Source organism: Leptopilina boulardi, unplaced genomic scaffold (genome assembly GCF_019393585.1).
Source record: "Leptopilina boulardi isolate dan_hultmark-lab unplaced genomic scaffold, ZJU_Lbou_2.1 LbouV2_262, whole genome shotgun sequence".
Classification (NCBI taxonomy): Eukaryota; Metazoa; Arthropoda; class Insecta; order Hymenoptera; family Figitidae; genus Leptopilina; species Leptopilina boulardi.
In genome coordinates this window covers 521,245-545,960 of record NW_026137821.1, presented here as the reverse complement: position 1 = coordinate 545,960, position 24,716 = coordinate 521,245, and the positions used below count along the sequence as shown (strand labels likewise).

Sequence of the window (24,716 nt, the reverse complement as noted above, 5' to 3'; positions counted from 1 at the left end):
TTTAGTTGCAATATTTAAAAAAAAATCGAAAAATATGAAAATTCAAACGATCTGAGGCCCGAGTTTTTGAAACAAAATATTTTTCTTCAAACATTTTGTTTTTACGTTTATCTTTAGTTAGGAATTTGAAAAATTATTATTCACTTATATATTGCAAACGAAAAAGGTTAAAAGTAAAGTATTATTAATTTTTTCAGGTCATTGTGATTGCGGTAGTAAGTTAAAAGGAGAAATTCTGCCTTATTTAGATAATGAAAATATTGTCAAAATAAAATGTATTGCTTCACCAGGCAATGGAATTTGTGGAAGACGACAGTGTAGAGCTAATACTCGAAAACAAGTTGTTGGAGAACTCGATCACATCTCTGTAGAGAAATATACAAAAATGAAAGCGTCCGAAATAATGAAAGAAGGAGATTCACATTTACCTCCACATTTATATAAAGGAGATGTTTTGAGAACTGCCAAATACCAAGCCCAACAAAAGCAATACAGAGACCCGAATCCCATAATTGCTATAGCAAAATTTAAAAAGTCGTCAGAAGGTCAGAATGTTATTCATGACATTGGGTTTGATCCAATAAAAGTCTTTTTTTGGTCTACACATCAGATTCGCATATACAATCATTTTATGCGAAAAAAAATGCCTGTCTTTGCATTGATGCTACAGGGAAATTAGCAAAGTCCGTAATGCATGTTGATAACAAAAAATCGCAACATATTTTTTTGTACATCGGAGTACTGTCATCGGAAATTTCTCAATTTGCTGTTCCCGGTATGTTCTCGGAAAAGCAAGATACAGTTACAATATGCTCCTGGTTGCAGCGATTTATCCAGAGTGGAGCAGAATATCCTAGAGAAGTGGTATTAATATTTTATTCCTTTATTCCTTTGGACATTCACCATTTACCTATTTTACAATTATTTCAAATATATAAATATTTTAACAACATTTAAAAATATAAAATTTTGATTTTAATTGATTTTACATTAAAAATAAATTACACTTTTTAACTCTATGACATTTCTTTTAGGTTTGCGATTCGTCAGATGCTCTGTTAAATGCTTGTTGCATCACATTTACAGGGATGGAGAATACCCTTGTATATGCCGAGCAATCAATGGAAAATGGACCATTTTCAACATACATTAGAATTGATGTTGCACATTATTTAAAAAATTGGTCAAACCTATTTAAAAATGACAGAAAGGAGGTTAAAAAATTTTACCTTTTTGCAATAGGACAGTTGATTTTATGCAGAAATCAAGGAGATGCCAATGAAATCATCAAATCCATCTTGATTATTTCGAACTGCTCAACTGCAGGCAACGGAGCGGACAATCTAAAAACGGCAGTGGAGCACATCAAACAATTGATCCGAAACACGACACCAGAAATGGAAGAAATTGTGGAAGCGACATTGGTAGAAGAAGACGAAGAGCTAAATGTCGATTCACTCTCGGAAATTCTAGAAAATAAAAGAAATGACAAAGAAGGCATTTTGTCCGATTGGGCAAAATCAATTAACATGGAAGTCGAAAATATTTTGAGTAAAGAAGAGGGAGATGATCTCAATCCACGACATTGTCCCAAAGTTGCTAAGCGTCTTCTAACACATATAAAAACAATTCCTCTTTGGTCATGTATTCTACGGGATGACTACGGCTATGGGAGAGTGCCAGCTAGCAGTGCACCCGTAGAAAGCGAATTTAAAATTTTAAAGCAAAAAATTTTGACAAAAGCTTGCCGACTAGACGAAGCAGTCGAAACTATAGTAAAATACTATGACGGCAAATTAAAAATTATAGACTGCAATCAAAAAAATTCACAAGAATTAGACAAAAGTGAAACAGAACAAATTTCGACAAACTGGACAGACAATACAAATTTTGATTTAGAGGACTCATTCGAGACACCTCTAAAGAAAATGAAAGTGACTGACACAAGCACTCCTAACGAGAACCCAATAATTCGAAGCCCAATGAAAGACATCTCCTTAAAGCAGAACATTGCCAAACCAACAAATTGCTTGGCATGCAAAAATGGTGACTACCCTTCTGGTAGTCATACTTGCATCATATGTGGCTGCAATGTACATCTATTGGATGGATGTTCAATTGGAATAAACCAGGAAGAAGGACATGGAGAAAAAAGACTTTGTGTAGAATGCTCTAAATGTTCAAAGCAGGAAGCGAGAATAGCTCTCAATGACATAGAGAACTGGAGAGATTTAGGAAAGCCAAAAAAAAACCTCGAACGTACCTACAAAAAACTAATTTTGAGGTACTTGACATAAATAATTCCAGAAAAGGTCGAAAGTTGCCGATTCTGAAAAATGGAAATTGCGAAAATCTAAGTTTGGTGACATTTGCAGGAGCAAAAATTTCTTTAAACACACATGTCCTCTTGACTCATTATTTCAAATTTTTATATCTGCTGCAACAGACCATGAAACAGTAAAACAATATATTATTGAAAACAGTTCACAAAGTCTTTTCTATCAAATGGTCACCAAGGTTGAAGAGCATCAAATTACACAAAAATTTTCCAAATACGGGCACAAATATTTCTTGATTATTTGAAAATTGAAAATAACACTAAAAAAATAATTAATCTGGACTGCGCCTGTAACGTTGTCTCATTATCAAACTTTCTGTTTAAAATGCAACCAAGTTTTCAAGAAATCTCAATTTGCAGAGCAGGTTGCCAACCCCGTGCAAGATCACTTCCCACTATAACGATAAGTGAGAAAGAATTAACGAAACCTTTGGGAAACGTCATAAAAGATCATCTCCTCCTGCAAAGCATACCGTGCCCAGAAAAAAATTGCAAAGAAATTGTAGATAAGGAGATTAAAAAAATAGGTGTGTATTGGGATAGAAACAAATTTATTTAATTACTTAAATTTTAAACTACATATAATGTTCTAAATATATTAAAAAACATTATTACATGCTCAAAACTTAATTAAAATATTAACAAATGTTTATTGAGTTACAACATTTACCCAAAAATAATAAACATTTTTTATTTTAGGAGATATAACAATAATAGGCGTGGACATGGATCATACCATAACGTTGGAGAATATTCCAAAATCCTATACGTGTCCAAAGACTGGGGAACAGTACACTTTATTAGGAACAGTGGAATACAAAGGACCAAGAGTTTCAAGAGGAAAGAAACAGATTGTTGGACACTACGTCGCTGCTGTCAGAAGAAATTCTGAATGGGTGTTCTATGATGGTTTGAAAAACAAACCATACACAGTAAAGAGTAGCTACGATTTAAATATAGAACTTTTAGTATACTCCAAGATGTACAATTAAACCAAAGCATTATTAGTTTTTAAAAAAAGTCGAGTGAAAAACTATTCAAATAGTTTAAAAAAAATAAACTTCTCTATTTATAAATATAATATTTATATATTTTAAAGCGTTAAAATGTTAAAAACAAGTACAAATTTTGTAATAAGTTTATTGTATGGCTATAGTGACTATTTACGTACCTGTGATAATTATACACGGCAAGTCATTAATTCTTTTTTATATATTTACTAAAGTTAAAATGTTAAATACAGATAAAAAACAAATAAAAAAACATTATTTATCAGAGTATATAATTGGATTTCAATTCCTAGCGAATTTGTTGTAAGGACAAATTAAGGTAAAAAATAAAATGTTAAATTTCTTATTTTACTTTTTTAAATTTTAACATAAACATTCTAATTGAATTTTTTTTCTAATTTTTGATGAATTTTTTTATTGAAAAATGGTAAAATCCAGCAAACAACAATTTTTTAAATTAGAAATGTTGAAATATTAGTATTTATTTTGATTGCTGATTTTGTCGTTAGGTCAGATTTAGTAGAAAAAAGTGTTTTTAATTTATTTAAATGTTGTTTCTAATTTTAAATAAATTTTTCAATTGAAAAATGGAAAAATCCAGCAAACAACAATTTTTTTAATTAGAAATGTTGAAATAATTGTATTTATTTTGATTACTGATTTTGTCGTTAGGTCAGATTTAGTAGAAAAAAGTGTTTTCAATTGATTTAAATTTGTTTTCTATTTTTAAATAAATTTTTTAATTGAAAAATGGGAAAATCCAGCAAACAACAATTTTTTTAATTAGAAATGTTGAAATAATTGTATTTATTTTGATCGTGGATTTTGTCGTTAGGTCAGATTTAGTAGAAAAAAGTGTTTTCAATTGATTTAAATTTGTTTTCTATTTTTAAATAAATTTTTTTATTGAAAAATAGGAAAATCCAGCCAACAACAATTTTTTTAATTAGAAATGTTGAAATAATTGTATTTATTTTGATCGTGGATTTTGTCGTTAGGTCAGATTTAGTAGAAAAAAGTGTTTTCAATTGATTTAAATTTGTTTTCTATTTTTAAATAAATTTTTTTATTGAAAAATGGAAAAATCCAGCAAACAACAATTTTTTAAATTATAAATGTTGAAATAATTGTATTTATTTTGATCGTGGATTTTGTCGTTAGGTCAGATTTAGTAGATAAAAGTGTTTTCAATTTATTTAAATATTTTTTCTAATTTTAAATAAATTTTTTATTGAAAAATGGAAAAATCCAGCAAACAACAATTTTTTTAATTAGAAATGTTGAAATAATTGTATTTATTTTGATCGTGGATTTTGTCGTTACGTCAGATTTAGTGGAAAAAAGAGTTTTCAATTGATTTAAATTTGTTTACTAATTTGAAATAAATTTTTTTTATTGAAAAATTGAAAAATCCAGCAAACAACAATTTTTTTAATTAGAAATGTTGAAATAATTGTATTTATTTTGATTGCTGATTTTGTCGTTAGGTCAGATTTAGTGGAAAAAAGTGTTTTCAATTGATTTAAATTTGTTTTCTATTTTTAAATAAATTTTTTTATTGAAAAATAGAAAAATCCAGCAAACAACAATTTTTTTAATTACAAATGTTGAAATTATTGTATTTATTTTGATTGCTGATTTTGTCGTTAGGTCAGATTTAGTAGAAAAAAGTGTTTCCAATTTATTTAAATGTTTTTTCTAATTTTAAATAAATTTTTTAATTGAAAAATGGAAAAATCCAGCAAACAACAATTTTTTTAATTAGAAATGTTGAAATAATTGTATTTCTTTTGATTGCTGATTTTGTCGTTAGGTCAGATTTAGTGGAAAAAAGTGTTTTCAATTGATTTAAATTTGTTTTCTAATTTTAAATAAATTTTTTTTATTGAAAAATGGAAAAATCCAGCAAACAACAATTTTTTTAATTAGAAATGTTGAAATAATTGTATTTATTTTAATTGCTGATTTTGTCGTTAGGTCAGATTTAGTAGAAAAAAGTGTTTTTAATTTATTGAAATGTTTTTTCTAATTTTAAATAAATTTTTTTATTGAAAAATGGTAAAATCCAGCAAACAACAATTTTTTTAATTACAAATGTTGAAATATTAGTATTTATTTTGATTGCTGATTTTGTCGTTAGGTCAGATTTAGTAGAAAAAAGTGTTTTTAATTTATTTAAATTTGTTTTCTATTTTTAAATAAATTTTTTTATTGAAAAATAGAAAAATCCAGCAAACAACAATTTTTTTAATTACAAATGTTGAAATAATTGTATTTCTTTTGATTGCTGATTTTGTCGTTAGGTCAGATTTAGTAGAAAAAAGTGTTTTCAATTTATTTAAATGTTTTTTCTAATTTTAAATAAATTTTTTAAAATTATTATTATTTTTTTTTTTTTATTAGAAATGTTGAATTAATGAAAGTAGGAGGGCCCATAAGACCTATATTTGGACCATTTCGGATATTATGATTTAATTATATTTTTTTACAAAGAAGAAATATATTTTTGATGATTTAAGGTTTAACGGGAATTTTGAAAATCTGACTTCAGTTTCGTAATCAGCGAGCCTAAAAAACCTCTTAGTAACAAGTTTCAAGTGAATCCAACAATGTTTTACAAAGCTCGTTCGCCAAAATCCCTTTGTTTTAAATGGTCAATATGACTAAAATTCTCCCGTTTCACCATAAATCATCAAAAATATACTTCTTCTTTGAAAAAAAATACATTTAAGTCAATATCCTAAATTGCCCAAATATAGGGCTTATGGGCATTTATTTTAATTGGTAAAATGGTATAATTTATCAAACAACCATTTTTTTTATCACAAATGTTGAATTAATTTAATTTTTGTTTATTTTGGAATTGTGGAAAAAATAAAATAAAAATGAAAAAAAAAATTTTTCAAATTTTTTTTTTTAAGTTTAAAAATTATTTTTTTCTGAAATGAATTGGTCTATTGTATTACGGCAAAAAAACGGCAAATTCCTATTAAGGCCATTTATTTTTATCTTTGTATTTAGAACCTTTTTGAAGTGACTGCTTCGCTAACTTCATATGAAGTTAGCAAAGCAGCTTATAAAAAAAAAATTGAAGAGCGACAAATTTTTTTTTTCACAACTAATTAGCGACTAAAAAACGGCAAATTTTGAGCTATATGCGACTTTAAATTTTTGAAGTTGTTTAGCTAACTTCATATACATAAAAAACTTCCAGTGAGACATTTGTTTATCATAATATAAGGAAGTTTTCTGGAAATTTTCAAATCGATCCATTTATAAGTTTTGAAAATATAAGTGTTTTTCCAAAAAGCAGCAACGCGCTAGCGAAATGCCACGAGGAGCGAATCATTTATAGTCGCTTGAAAGAACGTGTTATTAATACTCAACTCCTGAATATGAAATAAAATAAGTTGAAATACATAAATTAGTATTATTTTCGTTTTATTATAAAATTGGAATTTTAAGAAATATAACATTTAAAATAGTGGTATGTTTGTACTAATGTTATGTTGTCCTTGAGCTGAACTTTAATGTAAACAAACGTTTATAACTGCATTTTTCATATTACATGTCGTCTTAACTTACTTATTAGGAGAATATAAATATATATATATTAAAATATGAAATATATATTTTTCTTATATATAAAATATATATTTTATATTTTTTTTGTCCTATGAAAAAAAGTGAAAGGAAAAAAAGATGCGCCTTTTTATATCAAACTGGGTAATACGTTTTAAATATCGAAATTTCGAATTTCAATTTTTCGAACATTTTGGGTCGTTTGACTAGTTTTAGAGTATCCAGTCGAGCGCTCAGCGAGTAGTTCCTCCCGGCTCCTCAATTTAAGCGCAGAGATTTTAATTTATGGAAAGCAATATATCATATATCTAATACGAAAAAATTTCCAATTTTCAAAACCTGACAATAATTGATTAGGAATTTATAAAAACTTTGTACAAAAACAACAACTTAATGTAACAACGAAAATAAATCATCAAGTGTAAAGAACCAATAAAAAACATATTTCGAAACTAGATCTTCTTTTGGTGAATGTACTTAAATCTAAATTAAATGTTTTCAAATGTGTCGCTCAAAGATTAAAAGGTAAAACGAAATTTTTAATTAAAAACTCGATAATGGCTTAAAAAATAGACGCAGTTAAGTGAAATACATGCTAATGAAAAGTCCAAAAGCGATTTTTGAAAATTTTGGGATTTACAGGACTTTTAAATTTTTTTTTGAAATTTTGAAAAATTTGTATCTCAAAGAAAAACGAATCGATTTTAATCATTTTTTCAGGGAATACGTATTATTAGCTAACAATTTAGAAAAAAAATTTACAAAAAAAAAAAAATTTTTTTAATCAAAAGAAATTATAAATTATTGTTTTTTATTATTTTTATTTTTATTAATTTGTTTAATTTTTATTTTATAATGTTTTGTTCCGTTACAAGGAGCAATGAAACCGTCGACTTGGTTTTTTCGCGATTCGGATAATCTCGTGTATATTCGGAACGCGCCTGCGCGTTTGCCTTGAGGGAATATACTTGTTGAAGAGGGGATAAGAAGAGTCAAACAAACATTTTGCTAACTGTGTTTTAATCCACATTTCATTTCATTAAAACGATTACAAAATTTCAACAATTATTGTTGAAAAACAATATTGTAAACTTGAAAAAGGAAACAAAAGTTAATTTAGTTTTTTATAAAATTATTTATAACAATTTATAAAAAGAACAGTAAAATTTCTAAAAAAAGTATATGAAATTTAAAAAAATATTTTTAAAATAATTGTTTAGGGTCAGCCGGGGTAAATCCGAACGGGGGGTAAATCCGAACGCTAATTATTTCAGCTTAATTAAAATTTTTAAAAATAAGTTCGATATGAGAATTTTTACCTCAGATCCTCTTCAAGAGATTCTAAGTATTATCCCATTTTTCGTTTGTTAATTAGCAACAGCATAAACAAATATAACGAGTATTGCAAAAAAGATTGAAAATCAAAGATGACACTCTTTCAGTATTTTGTCTCGTATTTGAAGAAAAAGAAGCTAAAAATTCATTTTATTATTTATAATTGTTTGTTATGAATACTAGAACAGAAACAATTTTTGATTTTTGCCTTCTGTAAAATTTTATTAATAATATCAGACCGTTCGTATTTACCCAGGAAAATTGGAAAACCGGGCTAAATCCGAACGGTATTTTCAATAATTTTTTTTACATCAGAGCCACACAAAATTGTTTTTATTTCATTACACTATTATTTTAACATTATAAAAGTACATAGAAAAAAGTTTTTCTTTCTATACGTATCCTCGTTAGTAATTAATAAGCAGAAACTTAATCTCTGTTCTCTCGAAGGAGTGTTTCAATTTTTTTGCCAAATGGTTTGTTAAAAAAAGTTTTTCAGGATCTTAATAAAATTTGGTATTCTACGGTTTTTGGGGTCGCTAATTACCAATTTGAAGTCAGTTTTTCAAAATTCAAAATGGCGGACGAGAATTAAAAAATTCATTGGATTCGCTCGAAAATTGTTACTCGGGGGGTTTCAGGGTCGCTGATTACGAATTTGGAGTTAGCAAATTTCATCATTTTTAAAAATAAGTTTTAGGAAAGTCCGCCATTTTGAATTTAAAAAATTTCACTTTTATTTTTGTGTTTACATTCAATCACTCCAAAATACTTTCTGTACCAAGTTTTGCAAAAATCCGTTATGATTTGATAAAGTTATTGAAGGTTTTAATTGTGTAATGCATTTTAATTTTTAACCTGTTTGATTTTTGTATTTATATATGATGCATTATTACATAATAGGTTTATTATCGTATTTTTTTTGAGTTTTTATATAAGTTTAACAATTGCAATACTTTAAATTTATTTTCCCTAAGATTTTTCTGAAAGACAGTGGCGTTCGTATTTACCCCGGTATTTTAGGAAAGTTGCAAAGTATCGAGGTAAATACGAACGCTAAGTTTCCTGCGATTGTAATTTATCAAAAATTTTTGCTACCCCATAAAATTGTTCTATGGAAGTAAAGTAACAACTTCATGCACCAGAATACAGGAAGTATTGTCTTTTGAAAGAAAAAACTTATGTTATTGTTGAAACTTACTAAAAGCGTTCGGATTTACCCCGGTTGACCCTATAACAATTATTTTTTAATGTAAATAAAATGGATTTATCCTTAAAACAAAGTTTAAATCATTTGGATAGTTTATCAATTGTTTTTGTTGTTACATTTTGTAAAAAAATAAAATTTTAAAGAATTCAATAAATATGTGTTAGTTGTTTATTCAAAAATATAAATAATTAATAATTAAGCAATAAAAACGACCCGATTTCTCTTATATTTATCACTGATCATTAGCCAAAAGGAAATATTCAATTCTGTTAAGATTTACGGGCTATTAGTACTTTTGAACAGCAGCTTGCATACAGCGACTAGCATTGAAAGCGCAGTTCGCCGCTGCGCGAAAAGACAAAAAATTCAATATCTCGGAAAGTTTAAGAGTCTCCATCGATTTTTTTTATGAAAATACTCGTGAGATCCTAAGGAATCGAAATGTCAGTATTAGAAAATATTAAAGATACGCTTGTCCAAAAAAAAAATGTTTAAACAATAATTTATAATTTTTTTTGATTAAAAAAAATTTTTTTTTTTGTAAATTTTTTTTCTAAATTGTTAGCTAATAATACGTAATCCCTGAAAAAATGATTAAAATCGATTCGTTTTTCTTTGAGATACAAATTTTTCAAAATTTCAAAAAAAAATTTAAAATTCCTGTAAATCCCAAAATTTTTAAAATTTTCAAAAATCGCTTTTGGACTTTTCATTAGCATGTATTTCACTACATTTTCCCAAAGTTTCATCGAAATCGAAAACCTAGGGGACAACTTTGATTTTTTAAGCATGATTTGACCCAATTGACAGTTGTCAAAACAACAGTCAACTTTTCTAGAGAATGATTATTTTTGACAAAAATCACAGTGTAAGCGTTTTCGGGGTCGCTGATTACGAATATTATATCAGATTTACATTTTGACAATTGACAGCTGTCAAAATAACTGTTAACTTTTCTAGAAAATGATTACATTTGGCAAAAATCACAATATAAGGGTTTTTAGGGTTTCTGATTACGAATATAATGTTAGTTTCTTAAAATTCCAAACTATATTTGAGATCGTAAATATCAATGTCGAAAAATTAACCATTTGTTTATTATTTAAATTTTATTCATAAAATAATATAAAAAATGTTATTATTAATATTACGTTTAATTTAAATTTATTTAAATTATGTTGAATAAATTTTTTTAAATTTATTTGTGATTTGTATCGTTATCATCATTTTCATAAAAACGCGCGCTTTACCTCGATACTTGATTGGCGCTTTGTTGACCTGTGTAGTCGCCAGGTATTAGCGCGCTTTACATTGTAATTGTACTTTCGTCCACAAGGTGGTGAAGGTGTAGTTAGGGTAGGCTCTCTCACAATCAAGACAAATTGAGAAGTATATAAGTACAGACAACTTTGCGATAAAAATATTACGAATTTTTCGTGTGTTCTTGCAGATAGGTGAATATTAATAGTCTAAGCATAAAAATCAGTTCTTTTCAGAGCTTTTCTTTTTCTTTATTTCTTAGTTCCTTATTCTGTCCTATTATCAGGTATTTTTAGTTGTTGTTTTCCTGCAAACCTGCAAATCCAAGCAATTTTTAAAAAAATTTGCGCCATATTGGATCAGCTATTTTGAATTTTGAAAAACTAACATCGAATTCGTAATCAGTGACCTCAAAAACCCCGGAGTACCAATTTTTAAAGAAATTCAATCAATTTTTAAATAAAATTCGGCCATATGGGATCCGCCATTTTGGATTTTAAAAAACTAACATCGGATTCGTAATCATCGATCCCGAAAACCCCTGAGTAAGCATTTTCAGCTAATTTGGACACACTTTAAAAAATTTGGGACATTTAAATTATTTTTTATACTTTTTGGAACTTCTCGACGCCATTTTGAAATAAATAAAAGTCGGGAGGAGAGGGTGAATATTTTTTGTTTGAAGTTTAACAATCATGTGCACAATTTGTATACCTACTTGATGGCTGTCGGAAAAATTGTTTTCCTTTCGAAATATTTGTAAATTTATTGAAAAATCATTCAAAAATCTCGTCATTTTGCAAATAAACATTAATAAACATTATTTAAAATTTTTTTAGCCTTTTTTTGATAGCATATTTGAAAGAGCACACTCAAATACGTTGGGTGTAGGTTTCCCGAAAAATTGGGATTTTTTTTCTGTAAAATATCATTCCTTAAAGTCAGACTAAAATTTCAATGCATTTGGGGCTTAATGGGTTAAGTACCCTTAATTATTGTCAGAAATTTTTTTAACCATTAAAACTAAGAACTGTTCCAAAATTTTAAATTCGAATAAATTGTTAAAACTACATTTCAAAAAAAATTTTAAATGGAACGTTAAGACTTTTTTATAGAAATTTGTCCTACTTAATTAATATTTTGAAAATTTGTTTTAGTTCGATTTTTAAATATTCGAAACATATTTTCCTAATTCTTGTAGAATTATTCTTATTAGGAAATTAATAAAATGAATTTAATATGTAATAACATTAGTTGTTTCAAGTAAAATGTTTATTAACTATGTATAATTAAATTTAGTTAAAATAAAAAAACGACTTTTTCGATTATTCTTTAAACAAACAAAGAAACGCCTTCCATAGTTAACATGGAAGAGCACTTTAAAAATCATTTTTAAAAAAGAAATTATAAAAGTGATTAATTAAAAATTTAACACAAACTATAAAATTTATGAAAATCTTCTAATATACATTTACGGGGTAGAAAGAAAGAGATAATAAGGTTTTATTGTTTCTATTAATATGTGCCCTAGTATGTACCCATATGTTCATCGTTTGCAGTGCGGGAGGTTAATCGACAAGAGTGAGTATTTTAAAAGAGTAACTTTTTCTTCATTCACTTATTTAAGTGATAACTCGGAATGGTTTCACAATCATGACACTGCAATTCTATATTCAAATACTATTTGGTAAAAATCGATATAAAATCTTTAATGACAATAAATTAGTCCACATTGTGTTGATGTTAACTTAATAGAAAAAATGAAAATTAATGAAAATAAGTTTAGAAAATAATTAAAAAGATTTTATTATTATTCGAGTGGCAGAAACAAACCAAAACTTTAGTGTAATTGTATCAAAACTTTGTCCAACAAAGTGTTGATTACTTTTACCCTCTAAAATAACATTAAAATCTTTTTGACTATTTTCTCAACTTATTTTCATGAATTTTAATTTTTTTATTGAGCTAATATCTTTTCAATGTGGACTAATTTATTGTCGTAAAGTATTTTAAATCGATTTGTACCAAATAATATGTGAATAAGAATTACATCACACACTTTGGTACCGATAGTCGGTCCAACTTTGTCAGCCATTGGTTGGCGGCCGTTATCAATTCGCTAGTTCGGCCGACCTTTAGTTGCCAAAGTTGGTACGACCATTCACAAGGTTGGCCCAACCATGGCCCGACCGACAATTCGCACCTGGGTCAAGTACTCTCAGTGTGGAACTAAATTATTTTTAAAATGACCAGCAGACTGTTATTAAAATATCTGCAATGAGAAAAAAGATTGGTTGGGGTTAACATATTTGAGATAATTATTTTTAGTTAGTAAACTATACTGCTGCTAATTTATTAGTTGTGGTTACTATTTTTATTGCTTGGCATAACTATTTTATTAGTTGATCTATCTAATTAGTTGGTTGGAATAACTATTTAATTAGTTACCTTACTAACGAAATGGTTAGGCTGACTAACAAAATGGTAACAGTAACTAATATAAATTAGCAAAAATACTCTTACTAACGAAATGGTAATGGCAAGCAATCGTTTCTCTCAGTGTGTCGAAAATTTTTTGAAAATTTCAACCGGGTAAATCCGACGTGATAGACTTGTCATAGGAGTCAAATTAAAGCTTGAACCCTGAACTTTACGACGATTTAGCGATATTGACAACAACAAAATAAATTAGCTGACAAAAATGGTTTTTTTAAGTTGTCAAGCATAAAGATTGACTCACACTGTTCGTAAATGCAACTATTTTAAAAAATACTTGGATTCGCTTGGAATTTGTCACTCGGATGTTTTCAGTTAAGCGTACTTAAACTTTGAAACGCGTTTTTTTCGAAACTACTTTTTTCGAACTGGCGTCCATGATATCTCAGAAACCACTTGACCGTTTTTGATCAAATTTACAGGGCATGTTCAGCACATGTGTGGCTATCGCCCGAACTAGGATTGACATTACCCAGATAGCACAACTTTTTGCAGCAAATTTGCAATGCCAAATTATAAGTTTACAATGTAAATTTGCTGCAAAACTGTGGCAAATAGCTATATGTCCTCGCTTTGCGAAGTTCGCATTGCAAGTTTGCAGAAAAATTTCTCAGAAAAATTGCAGGAAAATTTTATGACAAATTTTAAGAAAACTTGCGGACATTTTTCGACAAAAATTAAAAAATGTCATTGTTGTAAATATGATGATATTTTGTTACTGCAAACCTTTCCTAAAGGAAAGGCGACTAAAATCTATTGCGCAGCCCTAAGTGCCATAGAAAACTACTGCGCATGACATGAATTTGAAATTATCAGCAAATTTTCTTCAAGTTTGCCATAAAAATTTTCTGCAAATTGTATGTAAAATTTTTCTGCAAACTTCGCAAAGCGTGGACATATAGCTATTTGCCACAGTTTTGCAGCAAATTTACATTGCAAACTAACAAATTTGGCATTGTAAACTTGCTGAAGAATTGCTGCAAATTGTTGTGCTATCTGGGTACAGTTTTTAAAACTTTATAGATAGAAAAAAATGTTTTGTTCATTTGAACGTTCAAAACTTTTAGCTCATCCGGAATCGTGGAAGCCGATGGACAACTGTCTTAAAATCAAAGTTACTTCCTTGTATTATAACTTATAAGTCGAACAGATTAAAGTATTTTTACTTAAAATAATTTGCACTTGTTGTTGAAATGTCACTAAATGTCCAGTAAAAAATGTGAAGTTGTATGTTTTCATAGTTTTCAAAAAAAAAAATTGCAAAAATAGGTGCCATCACACGGGGTGACCCCCTTAAATGCATCAAAAAGGATATAAAAAAATTTTAAAGATTCTAAAAGTTACAGATTTCGTGGAAATGACCTTGATACAATTCACCTCTTACCATACATTCCGTTATCTTGAACAAAATTAATTAATAAATGCATAACTTAATTAATTTTTAAGGTCCAGAGTTTGTTTCAATTTCTGTTATAAGAATCAGTTACTGAAATAAAGTTTAGGGGCGCATGATTATCACATAAAAATTATTAATTACAAAAAATCATTTATTCGACGAAGTTTCATTTTTTAAATTAGCATTTTACAAAATTCATTTTAAAAAGAATTTTTACTGTGTAGAATTTTTAAGTACCGAATTTTTATTTTACAGAATTTCTCTTTACTCTTATAATTATAATTTTTAAACACATTCTCCTTCTTTTTTGAAGCGCAAAAAAAATCACGATTATTATTTAAGTCATAATAAATCGATAGTTAAATTTTTGATTGTAGTGTGACATTTTACTGACCCCCCCCCTTCCCTCTAATGTATCACATGCTTTATTGATGACCCCTTAGTATTTTGCAGAATTTTCATTAAAACAATTTTCTATATTACAGAACTTTTATATAACCCAAAATTCACTTCACAAAATTTTTATTTGTAAGAATTTTTATTTGCTCGTATTTTCATTTAACATAATACGCAATTTGCAATTTCGGACAAATAAAAATTCTATTATTAGAAATTCTGTTAAATAATTTTTCGGTTAAGTAAAAATTCTGTAGTATAAAAAATCGGTTATATGGAAATTACATCAAATAATTATTCGAACAAATGAAAATTCAACTCAAAGAAAATTCTATGCAATGAAATTCTACTCAATAAAAATTCTTTAAAATGCCTATTATGTTAAATGAAAATTCGAGTAAATAAAAATTCTGCGAAGTAAATTTTCGGTTATATAAAAATTGTTTAATATAGGAAATCGTTTTGATGAAAATTCTGCAAAATACTAAATCGAACAAATAAAAATTCGACTCAAAAATAATTATGACAAATGAAATTCCAAAAAATGAAAATTCTAACTAATGAATTTTAGAACATTTTCATGCGTCCCGTTAAATTAATATTTGAAAATAAAAATTATTTAAATAATTAATAACGTCTAAAGGTATGAAGATAAATAATCAATTATTTTTTTATTTGGTAGGTCATTTGATTCTGAATCAAGAAAAACTTATTCAAATAGAATTTTTAATAGTCCGAAATATTAATAAATGATTATTGAATATCGTTCACCCTGCACCCTACGGTACAACTTGGGGGAGGCTGCCTACCTGTTTGAGACAGTATTTTTCAGTCTTTCTCTAAATAACGGGACGCATGATTATGTTCTAAAAATTATTATTTAGAATTTTCATTTTATGGAATTTCATTTATCATAATTATTTTTGAGTCGAATTTTTATTTATTTGAATTAGTATTTTGCAGAAGTTTCATCAAAACGATTTTCTATATTAAAGAATTTCTATATAACTGAAAATTTACTTCATAGAATTTTTATTTGCTCGAATTTTCATTTACCATAATGGGCATTTTAAAGAATTTTTATTAAGTAGAATTTCATTGCATAGAATTTTCATTTGTTTATTATTATTAGTATTATTTGATATAATTTCCATAATATATTATAGAATATAGAATTTTCATTTGTCTGAAATTGCAAATAGACGAACAAACCGACGCCTCCCGTTCATATAATGCTTATTGAAACTGCAATGCAATATAAGTCTTATTCAAATTTTCGTGCCATATAAGTCTTATTGAAAGTTCAGTGCTATATAATTCTTATTCAAGTTTCTGTGCAATACAATTCTTATTTAAATTTCCTTGATATATAATTCCTATTCAAAATTGCGAACAATATAATTCTTATTTAATATTTAATGTAAAATATTTTTTGGTTAACAGAATGATATGCTCAAAATAGTTTGAGATATATTTAAAAAATAAATTAGATATAAAACGCGTTTCATTCATGCGTATTATCAATTATGGGACCGTTCACAAATTACGTAACGTTTTTCTGGGGGAATTTTAACCCCCCTCCCCAACCCCATGTAACACACTGTTACATATGTACTTTAGCGCCATTTTTTTGCTGATCGTAACAGATAACTTGACCCCCCACCCCTTTAAAATGTTACGTAATTTGTGAACGCTCCCTATGTAATAGACTATTTACATTTTTCAGAAGGAAAATTTGTACCCCTTAGCAGATTTATGCTACAAATTCTGTGATTCTCATTAAGATTCTGAATTTAAAATTCAAAAATGTAATGTACTAGAACTAATCACATAAATGGATATTACAACGCAAATATTTTATTCTGAAGGAAACTAACTACATTCCGGAAAATTTTTGTGCTACTGATTTTAAACTGAGGGACAAATTTCAAAATTCCCTATTGGGAGCAAATGTTGCAATAACTAAAAGTCATTTGCATGAGAATGGTTCTTGATTATTTTTTTTTTTTGAATTTTTATTTTTATTGATAATAACAATAATAATAAATATTTTTCTAATAACAACAAAATTATTATTTATTGCAAATTATTGTTTATGTTATTAATAACAAAATGTTTTTTAAATAAGTTCTTGAAATTGAATGAACATGAACAATAGGTAAAAGAATAAAAAATATTAGGACCAAAAATAGAAAAAACAACATATCTTTAAAATTCAATAATCAGATTTAACAGTAATCACAGTAATTAAATTAGAAATAATTTTTCCTAATTCGAGCTACTCTTCTTAACTACTCGCATTCTGAGCCTTTACTTTTTCTTGAAATGAAACATTTGAATTACGTAACATTTTAAAGAGGAGGGGGGGTCAAGTTATCTGTTACGATCAGCAAAAAAAATGGCGCTAAAGTACATATGTAACAGTGTGTTACATGGAGTTGGGGAGGGGGGGTTAAAATTCCCCCAGAAAAACGTTACGTAATTTGTAAACGGTCCCATAATTGATAATACGCATGAATGAAACGCGTTTTATATCTAATTTACTTTTTAAATATATCTCAAACTATTTTGAGCATATCATTCTGTTAACCAAAAAATATTTTATTGTATTGCAGGGAAACTTGAGTAAGAATTATATAGCACTGAACTTTCAATAAGACTTATATGGCACGAAAATTTGAATAAGACTTATATTGCATTGCAGTTTCAATAAGTATTATATGAACGGGAGGCGTCTAACAATAATCAGAAAGATTTCGACACGATTTTTAAAATCATCGGATCCAATATGGCGGACAGGAAAATTAAAAATCAATACAATTTACTAATATCAGATTCGTAAGCCTTGAAAACCCCTGAATAACGATTTTCAAGCGAATATGTTGAAGTACATGAAAAAGAAGTTGTTTGGGTCCGAGGGACCCAGCTCAGGCAACTACGTACATAAGAGCTATAAAATAATGTATTAGAAAGAGTTTTATATAAAAAAATTCTCTTCCTTTTTTATATGTACGTTATAGCATCAGCTTATCTAATTTGATAATGATTTTGAAAAAAAATTTCTTAAATAGAAGTAGATGAAGAAGCAAATTGTCTGGGTCCGAGGGACCCAGCTCAGGCACGCGAGAGTTAAATGATTTTTCGTTTAAGGGGGGGTATGGTTAATTCGGTGTAAAAAGGCACTTTTTTACTAATTTTTTTCGGTGATATAAAGTATGTTACTTTATTAACTTAATTTTCACATATTAATAAAATATTTGAAGTATATTCTCCTAAATTCTCTTTGAAAAATATTGCAAATTGAACGAGTGGCAGTAATTTTTGTTTTTGAATCTTTTATTAAAATTTTTTCTTCCTTCAAATCTTGTGAATAATTCTAAATAAAAATTTCTTTGAAAGATTAAAATGAAAAATGAAAAAAAACATCTTTTATTTAAAATTAAATTATCTTCAAATAAAAATAATAATTTACAGTTTATCTTCATTTCTTCAAATGTAATTAATTATTAAAATAATTTTTATAATTAATTATAAATTAAACCGTCCGTTTATCCGAAATAGTTGATATTGGTCTTGTTGGATGCGAATTTCTATAATCATTGGAAAGGCGTTTTTAAAATTATTCTAACTTTATTTGTGAATAAAATATTTCATTTTTATAAATTTTTGTTAATTAATTAATTAATATCTCAAAACAAAAAATATTTAAAAAATTTAACTATCGATTTATTATCACTTGAAAAACAATAATCATGATTTTTTTGCGCTTCAAAAAAGAGGGAGAATGTGTTTAAAAATTATAATCAAATATATATATATATAGCTATCGTAAAAAATTGATGAATTTATGTATTTGTTAGTTAATATTGTTTATAAAATAATCATCAGAATTGACATTTATTGTTTAAGAAGTAATGAGCCAAAAGTTTTGAACGTTCAAATGAACAAAATATTTTTTTCAATCTATAAATTATTAAAAATTATAGTGTCAATGTAAAATAAAACAGTAAATTAAACAAATATTAAATTAATAACTTCTTTTTAGATATTTAAAACAATATTTTGTAATAAAATTCGTACTTAAAGAAGTTACAAAATAAATTTTGTTCATTTGAACGTCCAAAATTTTTGGCTCATTAATAAGTATAATTTAATACTGTTTAGTTTATTTATAAACAAAAGAAAAAAAATAAAGGCTTGACTCTAAAATGGCAGAAAATTATGCATTTGTTATCTAATACTTTTATAAAATTACTGCTAGGTAATTAGTTATTTTATAGCTAATTTATTTTTAAACAATAACATATTTGCATTTTATCAATTAACTTAAGACACATAAAAAGATAATAATTGAGTCAAATCTTTCAAAGAAATTTTTATTTAGAATAATTCTCAATATTTGAAGGAAAAAAAAATTTAAATAAAAGATTCAAAAACAATTTTTTTTCTATTTTATATTAATGACTAACTTTTTCAAGACAAAAATGTACAATAGTAAAGAAAAAAAAATTATTCTCACAAGAACCATCATTACTTAATAACATTTCTTAACATAAATTTTGTTTGTACTTATTTCATAAAAAATAATAAAATGATACCATGATATTAAAAAAATAAAATTGTTTCATAATAATTTTACAGAGTTCGTTACAAGCATGCAATACTGTTAAAGAATAGTGAAAATTTAATGAAGCAACAAATATTTTCTATCAATAATTATAAATTTTGCAGTTTGTAAATGAAGAAAAAATTTGTTTATAAAACTGAAATGATTTGTCTGATAAATTGTCTTCTGCTCATTTAGGTGTAAGAGCAGAAGACTTGGAAACAAGATAGCAGCCAATCGAATATTTTGCTAAATAGAATTTGAAAGAATTTCCAGTCAATAGGGAACGCCGATTGGTCAACAGTTTTCTGCTACTCGGTCACTGCGACTGCGTGAGAAGTTGTTAGTGAGAGACAATGCAAGATTGCGCGGAAAACTTATGGCTCGCGTGACCGACCTCAGATTGGAGCAATACACGTTACATAACACCGGGTGGCCGGCTCACTTTTCGCAAAACTCACAGCAAAAGAAGTAGAGAAAAATGACTTTTCAAGTCAAAGAACGAAGTTGATACTTGATTATGCCTCTATTAACTATTGTTAATGTTTATATTTATAAATTATTCTATCAGCTCGTAAAAAATAAAGGTTCAAGAGAAATGGGAGTAACCTCTCTAAAGATATGGAAAAAATAGTAAAAAAAACTTTTGAAAAAAGAATTCCTACCGGTCTCTGCTTCATTCTTCTTTCCGTTGGTCAGGGGAATTTTAAGAGTCCCTTTTTCTCCATGCTCTCCTGCTTCCAATTGAGAACCCAGAGTCATGCTTTTATCTGATTTCAGCGATTGCAGAATTGATTCTTCTGCCAGAGACAATGATTCGATTCTTGATTTGAAGAAAGATTCACTTGTAAATTACACACACTTCTCAATATCTCACGATTCAACAAGAAACGTTGTGAAACTTTTGATCGACTTAAAGTAACATGTACATACGTGCAAACAACCAATAGAACTAACGAGGAGATAACTGAGTCCAATATCCGCGGCTCTGGTTAATGTCTGCTCTTTTTTTAAAAAGAAAACTCCTTTACGCCGTTTACGATTTTCGTGACACTATCTCTCTTACCACTCGAGCAATTCCAAGTACTAAAAGATCCGAGCTGAGAAAAAACGGTAGCACTTAATGCAGAATTGGACTGCACGTGCATGCACATGTGTGTTTAAATGTATTTGGACCAAAAAAAGAGAACATTTTACCAAGGTTTATATAAAAATCAGGATGAGTCAATAATACATAAAATTTCGTGAGCACTTGTCTGCTTCTGGTAAATTTCCTAGGGAAATTTAAATGCTCAATACAATTGTTGAATTGACAAATATCGAAAAACTTTTAAATTAATGTGTTTAATGTAATTTCTATATAACATTTCATTTAAAGTTGATACTAATATTATTTTATTCAATTAAACATGTGGTCATGTAACTGAAATTTTCAAAGTTATATACATTTAAGTCGCCCCCCCAGTTACGGAAGCTTCTACGCGCCACCTCTCGCAACGAGGCAACTTAAGCTCGTTTCATATTTAGCATACAGAGGGTGTTTTCGGGAGTTGCTGACAGTATACTGACAGTAAAAAATTACCCAATCAGAACAAAAATGCTGATGGATCAGCCAATCACAACATACTGACAGTATACTTACAGCAACTCTCGAGAACACCCAGAATGGAGACGCTTTATTTCACCGAACGGTCAATATGTCGAACCGAACAGACAAAATGTCGAAAAGCCAAGACGTCGAACAGCCAATACGTTGAATGGACAAAATGTCGAATATTTTTGTTGAAGTAAGTATAATTATACTCACTTCAACAAAAATATTCGACATTTTGTCTATTTGACGTATTGGCTGTCCGACGTTTTGGCTTTTCGACATTTTGTCCGTTCGACGTATTGGCTTGTCGACATTTTGTCTGTTCGATATTTTGTCCGTTCGACAATTTGCCATTCGACATTTTGTCTGTTCGACGTATTGACCGTTCGGTGAAGGCCTTTCTCCTGCTGACTCTACATTGGCTGCGTAAACGTGTACGTGAACGTGAACGTGCTGACGTCACCCATTTGAATAACATTGTGACGTCAGCACGTTCACGTTCACGTACACGTTTGCGCAGCCAATGTAGAGTCAGCATCCAATAGGTTCCTAAATGATGACGTTACGTGACTGACGCGTTGGTTCGCAAGCGCAGTGACGTCATCAAAGCATTGATACCAATTACGATCAAAAAATTTGGTTTATGATTTTAAGACACTGAATTTTTTAATTATAAATATTAAATAATTAAAATTATTAAAAGCTGTCGAGAAACATGTGGATTAAAAAATTTTAATTTGGAACAAAGCGATAAGAGGAATATAATAAACCAAACTTTTTGTTCGCGAACCAACGCGTCAATCACGCAACGCAAACATTTTTATATCTTTTTAAGGCCTTTCTCCAATAGGATCCTAAACTCTTGCGTTGCGTATGCATTGCGTCGGTTGCTATTGGCAACCAATGCTAAAATCAACGCGTCAGTTACGCAACGCAAAAGTTTAGGTTCCTATTGGAAAAAGGCCTTCAAGGCCTTTCTCCAATAGGAACCTAAACTTTTGCGTTGCGTGACTGACGCGTTGATTTTAGCATTGGTTGCCAATAGCAACCGACGCAATGCATACGCAACGCAAGAGTTTAGGATCCTATTGGAGAAAGGCCTTTAGGCTGCAGTCCCATGGCAGCGTTTTGCGTTGCGTTTTGTCACTAGACCATGAGTGTAAAAGAGATGCAGATATATGTTTGCTATGTTTACACTCAGGGTCTAGTGACAAAACGCAACGCAAAACGCTGCCATGGGACTGCAGCCTTAATAACATGCATACTGGATGTTGTTTAATGATGTTGTTAAAATGTAAAATGTGATTAGTAAACAAACACCCCTAACCTCAAAATTTATATTTTATCACGAATTCAGAGAATCTATAAATGCAATTGAATCAAATATATAACAAAATTAATTATCAACACACATTTTAATTTTATTATATGTCAACAAGCGTTTTCCATGTTTAAAGTATGAATAAAATTGATGAAAGTGGAAACTAATTTTCTTCCCCATAAGAATAACATTGTGTCGTCTGTTTGTTGTCCCTTCAGGCCTCTGACGTCATATCTTGAACTCGAAATATCTCGATGAACTGATACAGCCTAATACACTTTATCAAAAGTACGCTAAACATCCCAATTCGGAAACGGCCATAGGGTTGGTTTCAATTGTCCGTACTCATTTGTCATAATTTTCGTCAACTTTTAATTTTATCAATAAAGTACGGAAGCCTGTACGGCTCACGAGCGTCTCGGACGCAAGTGGCGGTGTTTTTTTAATTTTTCTTAGTTTAGAATAAAAATAAGATTTTTTGGTTATGTTGTCATTTTTTAATTTAAAATACATGAAGAGGATTTTATTTTTTAAAATCAGAAGTATATTTTTATGAATATTTAAGATTAATAAAGATGTCAATATCATTTGTTTACACTGAAATGTAATCTTTTACATATATTTTCAATTAAAAAATAACAAATTCATTTTTATTCAAAAACATTAAACGGACTTGCCCGGATGAAATTATACTTGAAATGAAAAGCACTGACGAAATAGACGGCAACAGAATCCAACGGAATTGTCATATTTGTGAATGACCCTTCAAAAAATCCACTTTCCACAAGTGGCACGAACTAACGAACTTGCCACAAGTTGGACGGACTTCGTGCCACTTGCGTCCGAGACGCTCGTGAGCCGTACAGGCTTCCGTAATAAAGTCACTAAATATTTACTAGAGCAGTGTGCGGTAGTTGACGAGAATTGTGACTAATGGTGAGTGTACGGAAGCGCCTACAAGTCACCAGCGAACTATCTTGTTCGCGTCACATTTTTAGCTGTGAAACCGAGGAACGCGTTCGATGGTTTCGCTGTTTCCTTGTTTTTGAGTGACGATAAAACACACTACACGGTTCGATAGTTCGATGGTTCTCTGGTTTTACTTAGTTCTATCGTTATCGAAGTCTAAATTTTGTATTAAAAAAATAAATTTAAATTTAAAAACCGAAATATAATAATATATTTAAATTATATATTTGAGATATATCAGATATCTTATAATGTGTGCCTAAAAAATTATTTTATTTAAAAATAATAGTACAAAATATTATTTTGAAGTAAGTTGATTTGTTTGCATTTTATATTTGTACTATACTATTAATATTTTGTACTATTATTTTTAAATAAAATAATTTTTTAGGCACATATTATAAGATATCTGATATATCTCAAATATATAATTTAAATATATTATTATATTTCGGTTTTTAAATTTAAATTTATTTTTTTAATACAAAATTTAGACTTCGATAACGATAGAACTAAGTAAAACCAGAGAACCATCGAACTATCGAACCGTATAGTGTGTTTTATCGTCACTCAAAAACAAGGAAACAGCGAAACCATCGAACGCGTTCCTCGGTTTCACAGCTAAAGGTGCTTATATACCTCAAATTTCGATCAGATGAATATTATTTCTGGACCGTGAAAATGCGTGAAAAGTCATTTTCACGGCGGGTATTTTTGAATTGTTTTATACAAAAAATGTTTTTTTAAGAAATATAATATTAAATAATTGTTTTAATATCTAAGAACACTTTAAAATTGTGATAGAGAGATGATTTGATTAAAAAATTTAGCAAATTTTGCTTTAAAACGTTTTCTGCTACAAGAAAGTATAAAATGACGATGTTTGTGAAATGGTTTGTACAGTGCTTCTTCCTTGTGAGTGTTTCTCAGAGTTTTGTTTATGTTATGTCGGTTCTTTTTAACTTGTAATAAATAATGAGTGCTGAAAATAAATCGGTGAGTTGAAATGTTTATCAAATAAATTTAAATTCAACTAATTGTTTCGAATAACTGAAAGAAACATGTAAACATGTACACTGTACAAACCATTTCACAAACATCGTCATTTTATACTTTCTTGTAGCAGAAAACGTTTTAAAGCAAAATTTGCTAAATTTTGTAATCAAATCATCTTTCTATCACTATTTTAAAGTGTTCTTACAT

At 28.4% G+C, this 24,716-nt stretch overlaps 1 protein-coding gene across 1 annotated transcript in view; it reads right to left on the bottom strand.

Annotated features, from left to right (window-relative positions):
- The window catches only part of LOC127281037 (clustered mitochondria protein homolog), a 154,770-nt gene extending 133,953 nt beyond the window's left edge, over positions 1-20,817 (bottom strand). Inside the window, exon 1 of the mRNA XM_051304520.1 lies at positions 20,295-20,817. Coding sequence (XP_051160477.1) covers positions 20,295-20,391 — 97 coding nt within the window. The 5' untranslated portion in view covers positions 20,392-20,817. The remainder of the gene's footprint in view (positions 1-20,294) is intronic.
- Positions 20,818-24,716: the final 3,899 nt, after the last annotated feature.